Source organism: Barbus barbus, assembly GCF_936440315.1.
Source record: "Barbus barbus genome assembly, chromosome: 2".
NCBI lineage: Eukaryota > Metazoa > Chordata > Actinopteri > Cypriniformes > Cyprinidae > Barbus > Barbus barbus.
This window is the reverse complement of record NC_136730.1, coordinates 17,347,780-17,367,761: the sequence shown is the minus strand read 5'-3', so window position 1 is coordinate 17,367,761 and position 19,982 is coordinate 17,347,780. Positions and strand designations below refer to the sequence as shown.

Genomic DNA, 19,982 nt, shown 5'->3' with positions numbered 1-19,982 from the left:
ACTACTGACACGTTAATGTGACAACACCATCACAAGCATGCAGTTAAAGATTACATGTCATAAAAAACACTTTGTCTTCACTAAATTAACTCTGCGGGTTTGTTATTTTATAGAAAGTAGATGTTTTGTGTGGAATTGGAATAAAGAAGGTGGCATGTGGTACCCAGTTCTCTGTTGCTCTAACCAAAGATGGAAACGTGTACACGTTTGGGCAGGGTAAGCCATCTGCAGAGATACTCGTCTCAGGGAGTTTGCTGAATGTTAAAGCAAGTCCAATGTTTTTATTTAATTGTTTTTGCTTTAATGTGACAGATCGCTTAATTGGTCTGCCTGAGGGTCGAGCACGAAATCATAATCGGCCTCAGCAGGTCCCTGCTTTAATGGCCGTGTTTATAGAGGATGTGGCTGTAGGGGCCGAACACACGCTTGCTCTCTCATCAACTGGAGATGTTTATGCCTGGGGGAGCAACTCAGAGGGACAGGTGTGTGATTACTAGGGGTGTTAACAAGCTAAATATGTTTCCTATTTTCCATTGGTTTTATGTATTATCTAAATAATACCATGGACATTCATCAGTTTGTGTTATTGTATTTTTTATTAGCTGGGCTTGGGCCACACCAACCATGTCAGAGAGCCGACCCTCATCAGTGCTTTACAAGGCAAAATCATCCAGCAGATATCTGCAGGTCGCTGCCACAGCGCAGCATGGACCGCACCACCTGTGCCGCCACGTGCTCCAGGTACAGACACATACACACTGGCTATTACACACACTATACACACTACACACTATTTTTGCAACTCTGACTCACATTTATTATTATTATTATTATTATTATTTATTTTTATTTTGTTTAGAGTATAATTATGATTCAGTATTATTGTATATTATTTTTTTATTGCTTTCAAGTTGGCTGTGAGTATAATCATTATCCAGTATTATGCTTAGTTCTATTATATAAGAGATTTCTACAAATCTGTAATAAGGACATCAAAACACATGGGGTGTTGGGGTATGGGGTGGTGATGGCGCAGTGGATAAGACACATGCCTTTGGTGTGAGAGGCCCGGGTTCGAATCCACTGTGAGACACCAATGTGTCCCTGAGCAAGACACTTAACCCCCTAGTTGCTCCAGAGGCGTGCGACCTCTGACATATATAGCAATTGTAAGTCGCTTTGGATAAAAGCGTCAGCTAAATGAATAAATGTAAATGTAAAACAAACTACTCCCTAAAATGTAAAGGTTTTCGTTTATGCAAAATCAAGGCTCAAAAAGGCTGTAATTTCATTGAATAAACATGAACACTGCATGTTTCAAAGTCCGGTGTTATGCTGCTTTGTGTACTCCCATTACTGGGGAAACTGCATTATTTCTGCCGTTTCAAAAGCGCCACCTGCGGGCAAAGAATGAATCTGGGTTTTCAATCAGCCTGTCTGCTGTTTTTGTTCAGACCAAAAATAAGATCTATTTTTATTATTAAATTAATACAATAATTGATTGATGATAATTGTTTAAATTAATTTACTAATTCATGCTTTGTAATCCCTTTTCTTATAAATGCTTTAGAAGCAGAAATGTGAAGTTTTGTGTGAACCTGTATCTGAACTGTAAATTATGCTTTTCACAGTCCTTTGACGGTTTAATATGTTACCAAAGTCATTGCCCTACCCCGCTCATATGGTATTCATTTTATTTGTGTAGGTCTTAAAAAGTCTTAAGTTTGATTGAAAAAAATCCTGCAGATACCCTGATTTTGCATAAATAAAAACTTTTACATTTGAGTGTGTAGTATTTTGATGCCCTCATTAAAAATGTCAAAATCTCTTCCTGTGTGACGTTTTGTTACTTTCACATTAATTTGACAGAACTGTTATTTGAATATTCACTTAAAAATCCCTAAATGGGGAGCAAAATAATGTTTTATTTCTGAAAATTATAATTAGACTCAGTGATTTCAATACAGCGATTATTTAAAAAAAAGCATGTAGCTGTGATGATGAGATGGAGTGTTTGTGTGTTCAGGTTCATCAGTGCCTCTGCAGCTGGGCTTACCAGTGTGTGTGCCGCCTCAGTACAGTGCCCTAAGAGAGGTCAGTATGGAGGCTCTGAGAGCCCGACTACGCCTGCTCTACCACTTCTCTGACCTCATGTACTCCTCATGGAGACTGCTGAACCTCAGTCCCAACAACCAGGTATACCAACATGTCATATTTGCATCAATTTGTCTCTCTACTCTGAGTTTATGGAAAAAACACTGATTCGATCATAAATAATTTGTGTTTCAGAGCTGCACGTCACGCTATAACGCAGGTACATGGGGTATAGTCCAAGGTCAGCTGAGGCCCCTGCTGGCCCCTAGAGTTTACACACTGCCCATGGTGCGCTCTATCGGAAAAACCATGGTGCAAGGGAAGAACTACGGCCCACAGATCACAGTCAAAAGAATCTCTACACGGTCAGTCATGTTTACAGTTGCAGCCAGAACACTGAAGACATTCTTTTAATTCGAGTTAGAACATAAGAACTTCTTAAATCATTCTTTTTTCCCCTTTTTTATCCTGTTTTTTTAGAGGAAGGAAGTGTAAGCCCATATTTGTGCAAATCGCCAGGCAGGTTGTGAAACTAAATGCATCTGATCTGAGGCTGCCGTCACGAGCCTGGAAAGTCAAACTGGTGGGAGAGGGGGCAGATGATGCCGGAGGGGTGTTTGATGACACAATCACAGAGATGTGCCAGGTAGGGCGATGCTGATGGAGATGTGTATATAACCCCATTATGGCTCTCATTGAATGACAAGCCTTATAAAAAAACGACAAGAGCGTTAAATTGGTGCATGTCCCTCTGTGTAGGAGCTGGAGACAGGAGTGGTGGATCTTCTCATCCCTTCTCCCAACGCCGCAGCAGAGGTGGGCTACAACCGTGACAGGTGAGCACCGACAGACAATTGTCTGAAATATTGTATTCCACTAAAGTAATAAACTGATCAGGTTTTCTTGATCTTTGTGTGTCTTCAGGTTCTTGCTGAACCCCTCAGCCTGTCTGGAGGAGCACCTGCTGCAGTTCAAGTTCTTGGGTATTCTGATGGGAGTGGCCATTCGCACTAAGAAGCCTCTAGACCTGCATCTCGCTCCAGTGGTGTGGAAGCAGCTGTGCTGTATTCCTCTCACCCTGGAAGATCTGGAGGAGGTGGACCTGCTCTATGTACAGACTCTCAACAGCATCTTACACCTTGAGGACAGTGGCATCACAGAGCAGAACTTCCATGAGGTGGAGTGGATGCCCATAAAATACAAATTTTTTCTCGGTCTCTCTTAGAGGATAATATAAGGAATTGGATCTTCACCAGGAGGCCTCAACATAGTTCCAATGGGCCGCAAGATGGTTTACAATGCCATAAAATATGCTTTAAAATAACCTAAAACAAAAATCTAATTTAAGATGAACTCATATTTCATATTTTAATTTGTTCCCTCAACAACTGATTTTTAAAAAACAGAATTCCCACAACCACAATCCCCAAAATTTGACCTTTAGTCTCGGAAAAGTCATGAATATTTATAAAGTCTTAAAGTCATGGAAAATTTGATGATAAAAATGTTTTTCTAGTTTAAAAAAAACTCTTATGTCAAGCTCTAAAATATTTTATCAGGTACAAATTGTGAGCAAAAACAACCAAGGAAAGTCATACATTAATTGGTAATTACGTATCAAGAACATGGTTATTAAAACTTGCCGAGTTACAGACTTTAAGTATTTTTTATCATTTTTATTATATAAATAAATATTATTATTACTGCTACTATTATTATACATAAATATTTATACAAATATTATACATTATAAGTATTAAAGTAAATTATCATTAATTAATTCACTAGTTTCTATAAATACGAGGTTGAAAATGAGCAGAAGTCTACTGTCTACTTAAAACATGGACTCATAGGAAGATATTTTTTAATTGGTTTAATTTCTTTGACTTTATTAATTTCTTTCTTCATTTTTTTTTATTTTTTTTTTTAATGTAGATGATTCCACTGGACTCATTTGTTGGCCAAAGCGCTGATGGGAAAATGGTTCCCATCATCCCCGGAGGAAACAGTATACCGCTGACATTTTCCAATAGGAAGGAGTATGTAGAGCGTGCCATTGAGTATCGCCTGCATGAAATGAATCGCCAGGTGTGTTCAACACCGGTGTATCCTTTCCTTGAATATGTGGGAGTGTATCCACACCTAGATAATAATTTGTCATCTGATCCTGTTATTCATCTCTTCTGTTGTGTTCACCTCTGAACGCGTGTTAGGTGGCGGCGGTGCGCGAGGGCATGTCTTGGATCGTGCCTGTTCCCTTGCTCTCCTTACTAACAGCGCGGCAGCTGGAGCAGATGGTCTGCGGGCTGCCGGAGATCAGCGTGGAGGTTCTGAAGAAGGTGGTCCGCTACAGGGAGGTGGACGAGCAGCAACAGCTGGTGCAGTGGTTCTGGCAGACGCTGGAGGAGTTCTCCAATGAGGAGAGAGTCCTCTTCATGCGCTTCGTCTCGGGACGCTCCCGTCTGCCAGCTAACACTGCTGACATATCCCAAAGGTTCCAGATCATGAAGGTGGACCGGGTAAGAATGTGTCTGTGTTTTTACGGATGGACATTTATAGCCGGTGGAAAAGCAGCTAATGTGTGTCTATGTACTAACATGTGTTTCTACTCTGTTTTTCAGCCGTACGATAGTCTTCCCACCTCTCAGACGTGCTTCTTTCAGCTTCGCCTCCCACCTTACTCTAGCCAATCGGTCATGGCGGAGCGGCTGCGTTACGCTATTAATAACTGCCGTTCTATCGACATGGACAACTACATGCTCTCCCGCAATGTGGACAACGCAGAGGGGTCGGACACAGATTACTGACCCCCTGCATGCACACGGAAACACAGTGTATGCTGTGTAGGACTCAGTTTAGTATTCGGTGCAGGCTTTTATGATTTTTATGATTACCGATGTTTTCACATATACATCGTAAACACATAATCAAGTTTTTTTTTTCACTTTTGGGTTCTTAGCAATTAAGCTGAACTTGGGTGGGCAGCACAATCTGTTTACACACATGTACACACACTCGCACATGTTGATGTATATTCCATCTCTTTACTTTGAAGTGCAGTCTTTCTCCACTATTCCTTCTTTTTTGGCTCTGCCTTTTTTCAGGATATTCTGCATGAAAGTGTTTTATTTTAAAAAAAAAATTTATAGAATGACAAAAAAGAAAAAAAAATGTACATTGTGTATAATGCTTCATTAGGAAATTGTTTTACATGAGTATCTGTATTTATTTGAATTTTTTGAACCGCCTACACCAGGTTTCTTATGTCAGATGCAATAAATGTTTGAATCTGAAACAGTATTTTTGTTGCATTATTGGTCACAAATTCAAAAGTCCGAAATAACCTGTAAAAAATGCTAAAGTTTAGGTTTAAGTTTTTACTAATTATTACTTTTATTCCACACACTTTATAAATGTCTTTTACTGTCACATTTAATGGCATGAGAAATGTTTTGTAAGCAATAAATATTTCATAATTCTTTCTGAAGGATCATGTGACACTGAAGACTTAAGTAATGACTGCTATAAAATCATCTTTGCCAAGGGAATAATGAGTTTATATATATTAAAACGAAGTTAAGATTGTAAAATTTCTTAGTATTACTGATTTTATTCTCTCTCTCGCTATACATGTATTTTTCCCTCTGCTTATTTGAAAATATTTACACCAACGGAAAATTGCTAGAGGGCAGTGCACTGTGTAATGCCATTGCATTAGGGGCATCCTGAATTCAACTCCCAGCTCAAGGACCTTACCCAATTTCCACCACTTCGCTTCCTGTCAGCTCTACATCGTAATGAAGGCAACAATTTGAGCTCAAGCTACTTTATTGTGAATGAAAATTACATACACCTTACAAAGGAAACTAAAAGCATATGAGTCCAATAAAAGTGACATCTAAAACAGATACCACTGGGGTCAGTGTTCACCTATGTGTTTAAAATCATCCAGAGCTTCCTGTAGCATAGATTCAGAGAGTAGTGGTTTTATTGAAGAGTGGCCACTGCATTCATCAATCAAGCCCAAGCAGTTTAAATATGTTCCACTGGGAAAATTAAACTGTTACCCTAGGGAGAGCTGAGCTTACAGACACATGAATTAAAACAAAAGCAGCATTACTCTCCGGGGTTTGACTGCCAGAGAATTAGAGCTGTTCTAAGGTCAGATAGTGGCAGATCATTTGAGCCTAACTAACCATCAAAACATAAAACACAGGGGGGAAAAGCCCAACAAGGGGGAAAGTAAACAATTTAAGGCCAAACCTATACAAGACCACATTTAAAACCTGCTACAAAGGAGAAAATCACATATGAAAGCAGCTCTAGACAATTCTTTAGTATAAAACACGTGCACTCTTTTTGACATTTTTTCAGTGTCTCTTTCACCCAGAACATGAGGTACAGAACAGAAAACGGAAGAGGAGGTAATTACAGAAAGTGCAAGATTTGCAGACATAAAATTCCTGTTACTCGGCATCCATTCTTATGCAGACTACCCAGACCATAGGCCTCCCAGAGTCCAGGGCTGCTGGCCGTGTCGTCGGCCTCCTGGCTCAATGAGCCGGTCTTTGGAGAAAGTCCTGTTTTTAGCTGATGGGTTATCTTGGCCTATGATTGGCCAGCAAGAAGTCTTTATCTTTACAGGTGAGGCAGAGTTTGAGGTTCCTCAAAGATCCTCCAGCACACAAGTACGCCCAGGCCGCCATGACAGACAGTATGATGTAGGTCGGGATCAGACTGCCTTGATAGTGTGGATTCACAAATGTCTGTGAGGAAGAAAGTACCAACACAAAGATGTAAAAACTGTGTCTCACATGATTGATTCATGATTCAATTGAAAGCAAAATTAAAATGAATAAATGTGCCACAATTAATCAAAATAAAACTAAAACCACAAAACAGCTTTGCACAGTAAATGCTGCTTCTCAAGAAACCCATCTCTGTACAGATTTTTTTTAATTAACAGGCCAACTGTCATTTAAAACAGCAATATATTCATTTTTGTAATTAAGAGTTAAATATAATAATAATCAATAATATATATATATATATATATATATATATATATATATTATATATAATATACATACATATTATCTGAGAGATTCAGCTGACAAAAAAAAAAAAACTTCATACTGTGTTCACCTACCAGACATGATACCACTAGATGACTGATGACCACCGCTCCAAGAGCCCACCATCTCTGTCGCTCACACGACTCGAAGAAAACAACCCCCCAGAACATATGCAGCAAGATAATGGCCAGTGTCATAAAAGCTGTGGAGAGAAAGCATATGCTGCATGCTCGAGTCACTCAAAATGATTCCCAGGGTTTAAACACTAACTGGCATCTCATTACCTGAGGATATGAAGTAATGTTGAGGGTCGCCATGGATACCGACGGTTCCCGGACCCAAGGAATCTGAGAGTATGTTGACCACAGAGAACGCTCCGCTCATGAAGCCAAAGCCCAGACCTGACACTGCAAACCAGCGACACGCACACTTAAACACTGGCTGTTTATTGTAGTACTAGAAGAAGCATGTGATGGATGTTTACCATAAGCTAGCTGCCGTATGGAGATGGGCATGGTGTCCTCCTGACTGAGCGCCAGCAGGCCTTCATTTGCTTTCCTGTGAGAGATACAATAACAGACGTTAACAACAACCCTCCTACACAACACCAACACTGAACGCCAATGTGATTCACTGACGTCATATTTTAGTTATTTAAAGACTCCAGGGAAGAGGGATTGTGTTTAATATTGTTTTCTGTCTTGTGTTGAGTATTTCCTACTGAAACAGGAAGACTGGGCGAGATAGCACAACGGTTTGTGGTCAGTACGTTTTTTTTTTTTTACAGAAATTAAAACTTTTAACTGACAGAAATACTTTGTAACATATACATTATAAATATATTTACTATTTCAAATAAATTCTGATCTTTTGTGATTTCTAATCATCAAAGAATCCTGGAAAAAACGTATCACGGTGTCCACAAAAGTATTAAGCAGCACAACTGTTTTCAACACCGATGATAATAATAAATGTTTCTTGAGCACCAAATCAGCATATCAGATTGATTTCTGAAGGATCACGTGACACAGAAGACTGGAGTAATAGCTGCTGAAAATTCAGCTTTGCATCACAGGAATAAATTACATTTTAAAATACATTCAAATAGAAAACACTTATTTTACATTGTAATAATATTTTACAATATTACTGTATTTTGATTAAATAAATGCAGACTTCTTTCAAAAACATGAAGAAATCGTACTGAGCCCAAACTTTTTAACGGTAATGCATGTTTTGTTTTTTAATAGAAAATGTGTTTTAGTTATAGCCAATGAAACACAATTAGAAACATTCTAAAGAGCATTTGACTGGACAAAAAAAAAAAAAACAGATGTCTAATGCATCAATAATTGCACCGTACATTTCAAATGTGTTTATATAAAAGTGAAGTGTAGGTTCAAATGTAAACTAGCATGCAGATGACTTTAAAGCTAACACCCAAAACACAGCCCTCCCTATGTTAAGTGTTATATTAAAGCAGTCAACGCTCAAGAACACAAGTCATTATATTTAGGTTTATTGATTATGTGGCTCCTTTCAAACACAGAAAATGAAGTTAATTCTTACTTCAGCAATCTGTAGTAACCATATCTGAACGTCTCCTGAAGCAGTACAGAGAGCACAACCCCGAAAATGAGCAGCCCTCTCTGCTGAGCTGCACTGTTCTTGTTGCTGATCTGAACTGTGATGAACCACACAAGAGAGGACAGCAACAAAGACACCAGCCAGAAGAAAGCCCTGAAACAAACAATCATGTTACAAATACGGTCACATATTTCAAAAATCACTGCTCAGAATTCTCAGGCACCAAAGCGTGCTTCCCCATCCCATCGCTTGCTAGTGCTCTTAAAGGAGCAGCTCACACCCTGTTGTTCAAAATCGACACTATCGTTCAAAAGTTTGAGGTCGGAAAGATTTTAGTTTTTAACGTTTTTTAAACAAGTCTCACCTAGGCTGCATTGATTTGATCAAAAATACATTGAAAAATATCATTACTTTAAAACAAATAATTTCTCTAAATGACGAGCTGATTTTTTTCCAGCAGCCATGATACTAGCTTTCAGTGTCTTCAGAAATCGTTCTTCATTGTGCGGTTTCATATTTTTGTGGAAACGATTTTTTTATGAACAAACTTTAAAAGAAAGTCTTACTCTCACTTTTAATCAGTGTAATGCATCCTTGCTGAACACAAGTATTAAAGAAATCTTACTGACCCCAAACTATTCGTTTAAATACCTTTCAATTTCCAAACTTTTCTTTGCATGTGAAGTTATTAAAGTTGTAAGTTTTGTAAGTCTTGTTGTAATAATATTTCTAAGCCTCAGATCCGAGTGATTTGTGTAAACAAGCAGCGGTTCTGAGCTCAGATGCAGTGCTGTATCACTGAACCGCACTCACGCCGGGGGACGAGGGCAGCACATCTGCCCTGATACCTACCCTGCTATGAGGAAGATCACACGCAGCGGGTCCCTGGCGATTGTAAACAGGAACAAAGCGACTGCTGGCCCGAAAGCGATGAACGTACAGCCGAAAAACACCGCCACTGTCATGATGGAGCTCGGCTAACCTGCTAATTCACTCAAATGACTGCCACTTCACACGGATAAGTGCCCTCAGAGGCTATCAACACACTTTATCCATGAGAGAGTCACACAGCTTTTAATCGCTTCGTATAAGCACTATATACCAAGAGCTAACGAGGCGTTTATTGTGCCTGTTTTCTTCGAAACAGACTCGGTTTAGCGCTGCGCTACACAGTCCAGCACAACGTCTAAGGTTACTTCCGGTTCCTTGTCATGTGACCCGAAGGCTTTCGGGATCATATTTTCATATTTCATCAGTTTTCTTACCTCACCCACTGAATTCCTTTTCTTATCAGCATTATTTAACCCTGCTATTGTCCTACGAACTTGACCCGCAATTTAAACCTATTAAAAATGCATTAATTCTTGTTTACAGTAGGCTACAACAGATCTAAATATCCACATTAGATACATAAAATGTGTTTTTATCGAATCCAAAATTGTATTTGTTGTAAATTATTTTCTACAAATCTGGATAGTGTCAAATTAGCACAAAATGTGTCTCTTTTCCTGCTTAATTTCATTTTTGACAGTACAACACCGACTCATGAACAGTGTTTCATAGAGGTTATGCAATTTCACACTCACATAAGGCAAATATTAATTAATTTTAATAAGTTATTGCAAATGTTCTACATTCCTTCTTTATATTTGTATTCATATACTTCAATATGCATTCCATATAACACATTTAAATAAATCTACTCTTCTTGTCTAAACCTACTCAATATAATAAATATATAGCCTAAACAAAAATCCTCCAACACATTCTCTTAGTCACACATGCACAAACACACACACATACACACACACCATATCAAACTGAGCAGTAACAGCAATACAAGCATAAGGCACTGTGGTGTGACATTTTCTTCTAAAATGTATGTAGTTGCTACTCTTCCCCAGTTTCAAGTATCGTACCGTTTATCATTCATCAGTCACATATATAAACACATTTTGTCAAGACAATGATATTACAAATAATGAAGACCATGACGAAGATTAAAATTTGTGCATTAGCTCCATAACAGCTATAGTTGTGCTCTGGCCAAAGATAAAAGCTCCAGTAATGACAGTCACCACACCCCACCCTGTCAAGAGAGCTCTGGAAGGAAAAAACAAAATTAATTAAAGGTGGTGTTGTAAAAGGGAGAAAGTAATTAAAAACTATATTTTTAGACACACCATAAATATATGAAAATGGCTAAAGTTAATAAGAGACCAAAGGAAATGACCAAGAAATTCAAATGACTTGACTTTGCTTTTTAAACATACATAAGATGTTACACACCTCATCCTGTGATTTATAGGCTCTGTCTGCATGGCAAAAATGAGACACAGCCCTACAAAAAAAAAATATATATAATAATAGTTTGGTCGATATCATCTCACAGTCTGTTTGAATGTATATGTATGTACACTATTGTTCAAAAGCCCCCCCCCTCAAAGAAATTAATACTTTTATTTAGCAAGAATGCATTAAACTGATTAAAATTGAATACTTTTACATTGTAACAAAAGTTGTCTATTTCAAATAAATGCTGTTCTTTTGACCTTTCTATTCATCAACGAAGCAAATATATCATAGCTGTTACAAAAATATTAGGCAGCTGTTTTCAACTGTGATAATAATATGAAATGTTTCTTGAGCACCAAATCAGCATATAAGAACGATTTCGTATAAGATGATGGATCATATGGCACTGAAGACTAGAGTAATGGCTGCTGAAAATTTAGCTTTGCCATCACAAGAATAAAAGAGTTCAATAGCATTAATATTCAACAATATTACAGTTTTTACTGTATTTTTAAACAAATAAATGCAGCCTTGGTGAGCATCAGAGACTTCTTTCAAAAATATATTAATAAATCTTACCGACCCCAAACTTTTGAACAGTAGAGTATGAATGCATGCTAGTGTGTTGGTGAGATTGTAATTGTTTAGTTGAGTGTCTCACCAGGAAAAATAAATATAAAGAAAGAGCTAATTCCCCCGATGACGCTGATGACCTCACTCATGTCTGGTACACAGATGGCGATGAGGAGAGTCACAGTGATCCAGAGAATTGTTAGAATCAGACGGCACCGACTCTCTAACACAGATGTAATTATGGCCCGTCGTTCCCAAAAGCGCAATATTTGAGTTAGAATCACTGACCTGTGAACAAGATGCAATCATTGACACATGAGTGTGTGTACACTGTGTGCAGTGAGCTATGCACATTTATTTGTGGTTTGCGGTACCTTCCCAGCAGCAGTATTATAGGATAGATGGTGATGATCGAAATCCCAAACAGCAGCCTAGCAATAATCATCACTACATCATTTCCAGGATATGACATCAGGATATCTGAGGCTACTTCCCGTCCAAATGTAAGAAAACCAAACACACCTACGATATTGCAACAAAGTGTCAGTCACTTTTTTCAAACTCAAAATCTTACTGGGAAAAATTTATAATTGTAAATAATAACACTACAGATAACAATGAGTTCTACAAATATGACTCACCTGTGAGAGTATAAATAATCAGGCAGAAAATCATAGAAATGACTGAGATGAAAACCCAGTGTGTAATCTTTTTGTTTTCCATGCTGCTGTAGATAGCAATACAAGCTTCATGGCACTATAAATAATATAATATAAATAAAGATTACAGTTTATGGGCTTTCAGCACAATGCGCAAATGTACAACACAGCAATTTGCAAATAGCGTACCATTGATTTAAAGAAATAATCATTTTATCTCGGCACAGAAATAATGTCCGCACAATTATTATCATCTAATAATTTTTTAGAGAATCTGACCTGGAAACCAAAACAGATAGTAGGGACCACACTGAACATGGAGGCCCACGAGTCCAATCTGCTTCAAATAACCCAAACAAACCACTGATATTAAACTCATATGAACAATATATGCATGAACTCAACTTTATGGAAAACATATTCTTAACATATAACTCACCCTTGACTGTGTTCTGGTGTGAGGTCTGCCGCGTGCACATCTTTTAGGTAATATTTTGCAATTACAGCTACACTCAGGTACGTAGCAGCCAGGGTTCCCAATACACTGGACGCAAAGCATTAAACACAAAGAAGCATCAAGAGTTAATGATGGATACAGCAGGTTAAAGTGGGACAGAGGTGAGAGATTGAGGGAAATATGCAGTACTTTTCACTAGACGTTAAAAAGGCTAGAAGGTGGTATAAAAAAGATTTAGGGAGTAGCAGATATATGTGTCAGCTTTTAACACACCTGGTGTATTTCTGGATGCCGATCTCTTTGGGTATAGAGAGTGGAAAGATGATAATGAGGCACATGACAAAGAGTGCAAAACGGTGATCTGTGTACCAGTGATATGGCATCTCTCCTTCTGAATTTCCTGTCACGGTCTCATACAGAGAGAGACACACTGAAACACACAGACACTTATGTTCAAAAGGGTAAAAGATCATTTTGTGTCTTTGTCATGTGTATATATACACATTCAACTGTTACAGTTACTCACACTGAAACATAATGACTCATGTGGAACAACACAAAGCAAACACAACTTACGCTTATCCAGCTGATCCTGCACAACCACCAAAAAGGCCACAGAGATCATGAAGAGGTTGAAAACAAAGCAGATCTCACACAGATGGCCGATCCTCTGTCCACACACCTCTCGTACCACATCATGATACGTCTTCTGCCGGCTGATTGATGAGGCGTAGCCGAGAATGACCAACCCACTTATGAGAAATACCAGAGACACCTGAGAAAAAGAGAAAAATGTTCAATTGCTTTAAGCCTCACAATCTTCATATTCTTGTTCAGCTCTATCCTCAGAAGCACTGCTGAATAAGGCTTTATATGGGCTGCTTTTTACTAAAAGTTCCTTGCACATTAAATAAGTTTCCTTTTAAAAAAGAAAAACCTATCATGTTTCAATTAAAAACAGTTTTTGATGCTTAATATTTTTGTGGAAATCGTGATATACTATTCAAAAGTTTGGGGTAAGTAAAATAAAATAAAAAAAAGAATAAATACTTTTATTCAAGAAGGACAGACTAAATTGATCAAAGTGACAATAAAGATATTTATAAAGTTACAATAGTTTTCTATTTCAAATAAATGCTGTTCATTAAACTTTCTATTCCTTAGAGAAAACTGGGGAAAAAAGTATTACTTAAACTGTTTTTAACATATAGTGAGAAGAACTATTACAGAGCCCAAATCACTATATTAGAATGATTTCTGAAGGATCACGTGACACTGAAGACTGGGTAATGACTGCTGAAAATTCAGCTTTGCCATCAGAGGAATAAATTATATTTTAAAAGATATTAAAATAGAAAGCAGTTATTTTAAACTGCAATAATATTTCACTGTATTTTGATCACAGTAGCCTTACCGAATACAAGAGAATATATATATATATGGTCACGCAGCCGGTTTAGCTGGATAGGATTATACCTGTGCTGTGCCCGAGCCTAGAGCAAAAATCACTTAACACCTATTACAACGCACCATCTCCACAGTGATGGCTGTGTTCACGCCGCCAGCCTTCTCAAAAGCCCATGGAAAGTTAAGGAGTCCCGCGCCGAGGGCTGACTTGAGCATGATGAAAATGGCACCAAACGATCCGAGTCGCGGGACGTCCGAACCCCGCGCAGGCCTGGAAAGCAGACTGATGCTGCGTATACTCTCCCGGGCCAGTTCCTCCATGCTCGGTGAGAAAGACGAAAATGATCACAATTCTCCAGGTCTGTTGTATTCTAATGCGAAAACGATTTAATAAGCTTCCCTGGAGCTTTATGTGTCCAAAGCATCCGCACTTTTCTGGAGTAAAATCCCTGTTCAGTTTAGTATAGTGAGTGAGGCGGTCTCAAGTAAGACCCCTTAAAAATGTCATCCCAAGGTGAGAAATATTGTATAGACTTGCTAGCGTTTGTAACGGTGGGTTCCGAGTCTAAATGATTGTTTTTCTAAAGATGCATTTTAGGAGGAATTTGCAGCTGATTTCACACAGGAGCGACTACTTCAGCTTCTTTATCACACGAGACCCTCGTTTTGTCTACAACAGGAGGAATTCGGTGTTATTTTCTAAAGTGCAGCGCCGTGGCAAATTAATTAGTGCTCGTCTTGCGACTCTGTTCGAGACCTTTGGACAAACATTCATTTGAAGCGCTATTACTTGAGGCACGTGCCTCTTAAAGGGTCTAAAACACATTTAGAATTTGTTTGTGAACTTCAATTTCTTTGCTTCGTTTACTTTTTTCATTAGCCTACATAATGTTCGGATTTGTAAAGCATATTAATTAAATTTAGGCAATTAATGCTATGAGGCTGTCTTATCCGATTCCAATCAGTCAATATTCATAAAAGAGCGTCTATTGCAAATATATATTAAAGTTTAATTTAAAGCTGTAAAACTACAAATGTTGACTAATCTAAATAGGCCTACAGTGGGGAAAAATAGTTTGATTCCCTGCTGATTTTGTTTGCCCACTGACAAATGATCAGTCTATAATTTTAATGCTATATTTGAACAGGGAGAGACAGAATAATAACAAATAAATCCAGAAAAACACATTTCAAAAAAAGGGTTCTTTGGGCTAAACTATGCTTAGGCTATTTAAAATTATTATACTACATTATATTTGAGCTTTTATTTCAATTTTACTTTGACACACCTTTATTCCAAAGAAAATAAACTTAAAATTTACATCTGCACTGAATCAACTTATTATTATACCAACAAACTGATCTGGTAGAAATAAATGTGTTCTAGCAGTGTATAGCAATATGGACAGTTTGATCTATTAATAGGTTTAATATTTAATCAGCATACTAACATGATCGTAAGTTCTAGTTCTCGTGTCATGTAAGATGCCGTGCAGCTCTTTTATTGACAAGCAACATGCTCTTATCGAGTTTCAGTGTTTCATTTAGATTCTAAAAGGCTTTTCTTATAACTCATCCCTCCAAACAGATGCATAAAATGATCTTTGACATAAACGGCAAACAACTTGAGCATGTGTCTATGCGCTGATCAGTTTTGTCCCGTCTGCACAGCGGCGCATTTCAGTCGCGCGCCTCTCGCGAGAGTGATCACTTAAAAGCGCTCGGGAGAACGACGGCTACATTGGTAAGTGAGAAAATTAATTCATTTGAGCTTATTTTAATTACTTTTACCTAAACCCTTGTCATTTTTAGTTAGACTAACGTTACACGTTTATTTCAAGAAGCTAAAAGAAGAAAGGTTGTCCAGGCCTGCGCAATTCTCCGGGAGGTTTGTCATTTTAAACATGAATCCCTAAAGTATCTTGATAAAAACTGTTGTGAATTGATTAATAATGCTGGCGAGAGTTCATGATATAGTCTAACGTAATTTTTTATTTATTTTATTTTTTTGCCCCGTAGATTGTATTGGACCTATACATAACGTTATAGGAAAAGATGAAACAAAGTTTCGGTCAAATCACCATCAGACTGCCTATAAACATGAATTAACACCAAGAAGAACAAAGAGAGAAGCAGCTGATGGAGATGTTTCCTTTTTTCTGTGGATAACTTTGAGTGTTTGGTGTTTGCAGTTATAGTCAAATATAATTATTTGTTGTGCTGAAGTAATTGTATAATATTCTAAACACGCTGTATTTGGTTGTTGTAGATGTTCATGTAACTCAGAGAGCACTTTTAAAGGTTTTACCACCAGCTTATCAAAGTGTTGAAAAGTGGAAGTCAGAGGAAACATGACCAACCTGCTGCAAAATAATAACACAAAAGGTACACTATTTGTCCTCACAGTACCAACTGAAACTCATCAATCAGCTAATCTGAAGTTACTGATAACTTTTCTTCTATTTTCCACGTTTTATCATGCAGGTTCTTATGATTGATTGATAAATAAATAAATATTTTGCACTGTCACTGCAGGTCTGGACTCTGGAGAGCAGCATTACTTGTTTGTTCATCAACATACAGATGAAAACACCACACTCCTAACTAATTCAAGTAAGTTTTAAGATTTAATTTAATTGTGAGAGATTCCTTTCTTTTCCTGTTGTACTGTACTCTCCATACTGTACTCTGTATCCCCATCTTAGGATGTCAAGCCTAATCATCGCAAGGAGAGTTAGCATCAAAATGGATGCATCACTGACCAATAACACAGAGATGCCAGAAGTATCTGTTTGCTGTCTACTTTTTGTTCAGTATGGAGCATCCAAAAGCCATCACTCAGTTAATTTCAATCAGCACTATTTAGCCCTTCCCAGTGCTGAAATTGACATGGGTCCTTTGTTTTTATTGTTTAAATGCCTATCTGAATGTAAAATTAATATTTAATGCTTATAAATTTAAAAACAATACTATAGTTAGTCTTTTAGCTCCCTTTTCAGAAACATGTGGTTCACCATCTTTCATGGGTTACAGAATTGGGGAAAGTTGCAGCATACAAAAAAAAAAGAAAAAAAAGTCAGACTACTTGGTTTATAAGAGAATGTGGAGTAAATACTTGACATTTATTTAAGGTAAAGGGTAATGACCTGGTGGTGAGATGCAAAATAAGAGTGTCATTAATATACCGGTATATTTCATGACAGACTTTTCACATTCTAACTTTATGTATTTATTTAAAAAAATAATAATTTTTTGCAAGTTAACTGTAAGTTTATTTATTTGTGCAAGTTCTTAGCAATCAACATATATTTGTGACTGACATGTTGGATGGGTGAGTAAGGTGGAGGGGGTTGAAAAAATTATATTTCTAAAACGGAGAGTGCTATTTAGACAGGTAAAAACGGTTTTAAAAAGTATGAATACATAAAGAAACGTGGATTTATGTTAATCTCTGTAACTGTTGCACTATGAATTGCTGTCTTATATATTGCTTGTCACAGTAAATGCTAATAAAAATGTATTAAATGATCACACAAAACCTTGATGTGTTAGGCTTATGGATATTTCTAGTTTTTCTAGTGATAAATTAGTTATATGAGCTGTTTAAGCCTTAAAATTTAATTAAAACAAAACAAAAATTAAATCCAAAGAATGATCCCATAATGGGAACCCCTAAAGGGTTCAATATAGAACCTTTTTCCTGGTTACAAAGAACTTCTTTTGATTGAACCCTTAAGGGTTCAATCACCTCGTGAAGTTTCAATGATCATGAGAACGGTGAGGAATCAGTCCAGAACACGGGAGGATCTTGTCAATGATCTCAAGGCAGCTTGGACCATAGTCACCAAGAAAACATGACACACTGCTGTGAAGGACTGAAATCCTGCAGTGCCCGCAAGGTCCCCCTGCTCAAGAAAGCACGTGTACAGGCCTGTCTGAAGTTTGCCAATGAACATCTGAATGATTCAGAGGTGAAATGTGTTGTGGACAGATGAGACCAAAATGGAGCTCTTTGGCATCAACTCAATTCGTCATGTTTGGAGGAGGAGAAATGCTGCTTATGACCCCAAGAACACATCCCCACCGTCAAACATGGAGGTGGAAACATTATGCTTTGGGGGTGTTTTTCTGCTAAGGGGATAGGAGAACTGCAAAATTAATAGGCTGTTTGTGAACTTCCAGAATTTGTTTGTTGAGTTTGTTATACAACATGCAGACATGTAGGCTATGCATTCAGATGGTCAGAACAAACATTACCTTGTGTGGTTTATAAAAATGCGAATAATACGCAGCAAAATATAACTTTGAAATGAAAGGCATCCCAAACTGCCATACCTCGATTTCCGATTTCCCGCTGTCACGCCTATCCGACAGATGGCGGTAGAGCGTAACGAGCAGTATCCTGTCGCATTTGATTTGTCGAGCTTGAACAGAATCGCTCGAAGTAATGTTCCCGTAAACACGTGGGTTTACTGAAAATGCCTGTCGACACAAAACGTATCCGTGGACCGGAGGAGTCGCAGTCCCCGCTGCTCTTTCTTTCTCCAGACAAAGCTCCCAAGGCCAACGGCAGGCAAGGCGTCAGGGGGAATGGAGAGGTGCGGCCGATGTTTGCGCGCTGCGGGCTGATCAGCCAGGCAAAGGGCTCCGCGTATCTCGAGGCTGGAAACACCAAGATTATATGCTCGGTGTACGGTCCGAGAGAAATTGAACGCAAGGACGAAACAGACATGAAAACCGGTCGCCTTGTTTGCGACTTCAGGCTCGCGCCGTTTTCATGTCTGAAACGGGGTGCTTGGATCCAAGGCAGCGAGGAAAGAGATCTGTCCCAGACTCTACTGGAGAGCTTGCAGCCAGGGGTTTGTCTACACCGATACCCGCGCTCTCAGATTGAGGTTAATGTCATGGTTCTGGAGAACGACGGCTCGATCCTCGCGCATGCGGTGACATGCGCCTCTATGGCCCTGGCCGATGGCGGTATTGAAATGTATGATGTGGTGTTGGGTTGTGCGCTGCGGCAGAATGGACACACGTGTCTCGTTGACCCATCATACTCCGAGGAGTGTGGGAGCTGGCAGGAGGGTTACGGGGAGAACCAGGGCTGTGTCACCGTGGCTCTGCTTCCCAATCTGAATCAAGTGTCTGGTTTGAATGCGGATGGAGAGATGCGGGAAGACACACTGGCCGATGCTGTGAGAACCTGCATGGATGGCTGTCACAAACTCTATCCGGTGCTACAGCGAGCTCTGACGCGGGCTGTGAAGAAGAAAGCTCCTCCACCCGAAAAATAGACTTTTACTTGCCACGATTCTCAAGTTTTGTTTTGAGAATAAAAGTGAATATATTGTTTGTGTGCATTGTTTATCATACTTTCTACACTTAAAAGTGCAACAAATACGAATGAAATAAATGTATCTGAAGTTGCAAATATATTTTCTATTATTTCTTCATTCATAAGTGTTGCTGGTTTTTTATGCAGTGGGTACGGTTGCAAATAAATGAATAAATGAGCTTTCATTGATGTATGATTTGTTAGTATAGGACAATATTTGGCTGAGATAGAACTATTTGCAAATCTGAGGATACTGAGAAAATCGTCTTTAAAGTTGTTCAAATTACGTTCTTAGCAATGCATATCAAAAATTAAGTTTATATATTTACGGTAGGAAATTTACAATATATCTTAATGAAACATAAGCTTTACTTAATATCCTTTTGATTTTGGCATAAAAGAAAAATGTATAATTTTGACCCATACTGCTCCAAATATACCCGTGCTACTCATGATTAGTTTTGTGGTCCAGGTTCACATATATAAAACAACATGCAGCTCAC

At 38.3% G+C, this 19,982-nt stretch overlaps 4 protein-coding genes across 9 annotated transcripts in view; 2 read left to right on the top strand and 2 right to left on the bottom strand.

The window, feature by feature from the left end:
• Positions 1-5,393, top strand: part of LOC306886617 (putative E3 ubiquitin-protein ligase HERC1) — a 48,382-nt gene extending 42,989 nt beyond the window's left edge. For all 6 annotated transcript variants that reach the window (XM_079443893.1, XM_079443890.1, XM_079443892.1 and 3 more), the window contains exons 68-78: positions 114-216; positions 313-482; positions 603-741; positions 2,027-2,196; positions 2,290-2,459; positions 2,575-2,740; positions 2,854-2,930; positions 3,019-3,271; positions 4,030-4,182; positions 4,308-4,613; positions 4,716-5,393. In XM_079443893.1, coding sequence (XP_079300019.1) covers positions 114-216; positions 313-482; positions 603-741; positions 2,027-2,196; positions 2,290-2,459; positions 2,575-2,740; positions 2,854-2,930; positions 3,019-3,271; positions 4,030-4,182; positions 4,308-4,613; positions 4,716-4,901 — 1,893 coding nt within the window. In that variant the 3' untranslated portion in view covers positions 4,902-5,393. The remainder of the gene's footprint in view (positions 1-113; positions 217-312; positions 483-602; positions 742-2,026; positions 2,197-2,289; positions 2,460-2,574; positions 2,741-2,853; positions 2,931-3,018; positions 3,272-4,029; positions 4,183-4,307; positions 4,614-4,715) is intronic.
• Positions 5,394-5,907: 514 nt separating this feature from the next.
• Positions 5,908-9,967, bottom strand: LOC306878313 (gamma-secretase subunit Aph-1b-like). The gene is made up of 6 exons (XM_079430582.1): positions 9,609-9,967; positions 8,739-8,909; positions 7,654-7,727; positions 7,454-7,576; positions 7,244-7,371; positions 5,908-6,860 (listed from the first exon to the last, which is right to left on the bottom strand). Exons 1-6 carry the CDS (start codon positions 9,719-9,721, stop codon positions 6,693-6,695), a joined length of 777 nt encoding a protein of 258 aa, XP_079286708.1. The 5' UTR covers positions 9,722-9,967; the 3' UTR covers positions 5,908-6,692.
• A 377-nt stretch (positions 9,968-10,344) lies between these two features.
• On the bottom strand, positions 10,345-14,468 carry LOC306881219 (putative sodium-coupled neutral amino acid transporter 8; the record flags this gene model as incomplete). The annotated part of the gene is made up of 10 exons (XM_079435202.1): positions 10,345-10,859; positions 11,046-11,097; positions 11,713-11,912; positions 11,999-12,146; positions 12,266-12,380; positions 12,563-12,620; positions 12,723-12,827; positions 13,014-13,170; positions 13,317-13,515; positions 14,271-14,468. 10 exons carry the CDS (start codon positions 14,466-14,468, stop codon positions 10,757-10,759), a joined length of 1,335 nt encoding a protein of 444 aa, XP_079291328.1. The 3' UTR covers positions 10,345-10,756.
• Positions 14,469-18,523: 4,055 nt separating this feature from the next.
• Positions 18,524-19,661, top strand: LOC306882657 (exosome complex component MTR3). The gene has a single exon (XM_079437464.1). The coding sequence runs from the start codon at positions 18,626-18,628 to the stop codon at positions 19,436-19,438; it is 813 nt and encodes a 270-aa protein (XP_079293590.1). The 5' UTR covers positions 18,524-18,625; the 3' UTR covers positions 19,439-19,661.
• The last annotated feature ends 321 nt before the right edge of the window (positions 19,662-19,982 follow it).

What these genes read in the sequence shown, in the direction of transcription:
- LOC306878313 (XM_079430582.1), bottom strand. Translation starts at nt 9,721, where the DNA reads ATGACAGTGGCGGTGTTTTTCGGCTGTACGTTCATCGCTTTCGGGCCA. An exon ending in GGTTACTACAGATTGCTGAA is followed by an intron (nt 7,728 to 8,738) that starts GTAAGAATTAAC and finishes TATCTCTCACAG; the next exon opens with GAAAGCAAATGAAGGCCTGC. An exon ending in ACATTACTTCATATCCTCAG is followed by an intron (nt 7,372 to 7,453) that starts GTAATGAGATGC and finishes TTCTCTCCACAG; the next exon opens with CTTTTATGACACTGGCCATT.
- LOC306882657 (XM_079437464.1), top strand. Translation starts at nt 18,626, where the DNA reads ATGCCTGTCGACACAAAACGTATCCGTGGACCGGAGGAGTCGCAGTCC.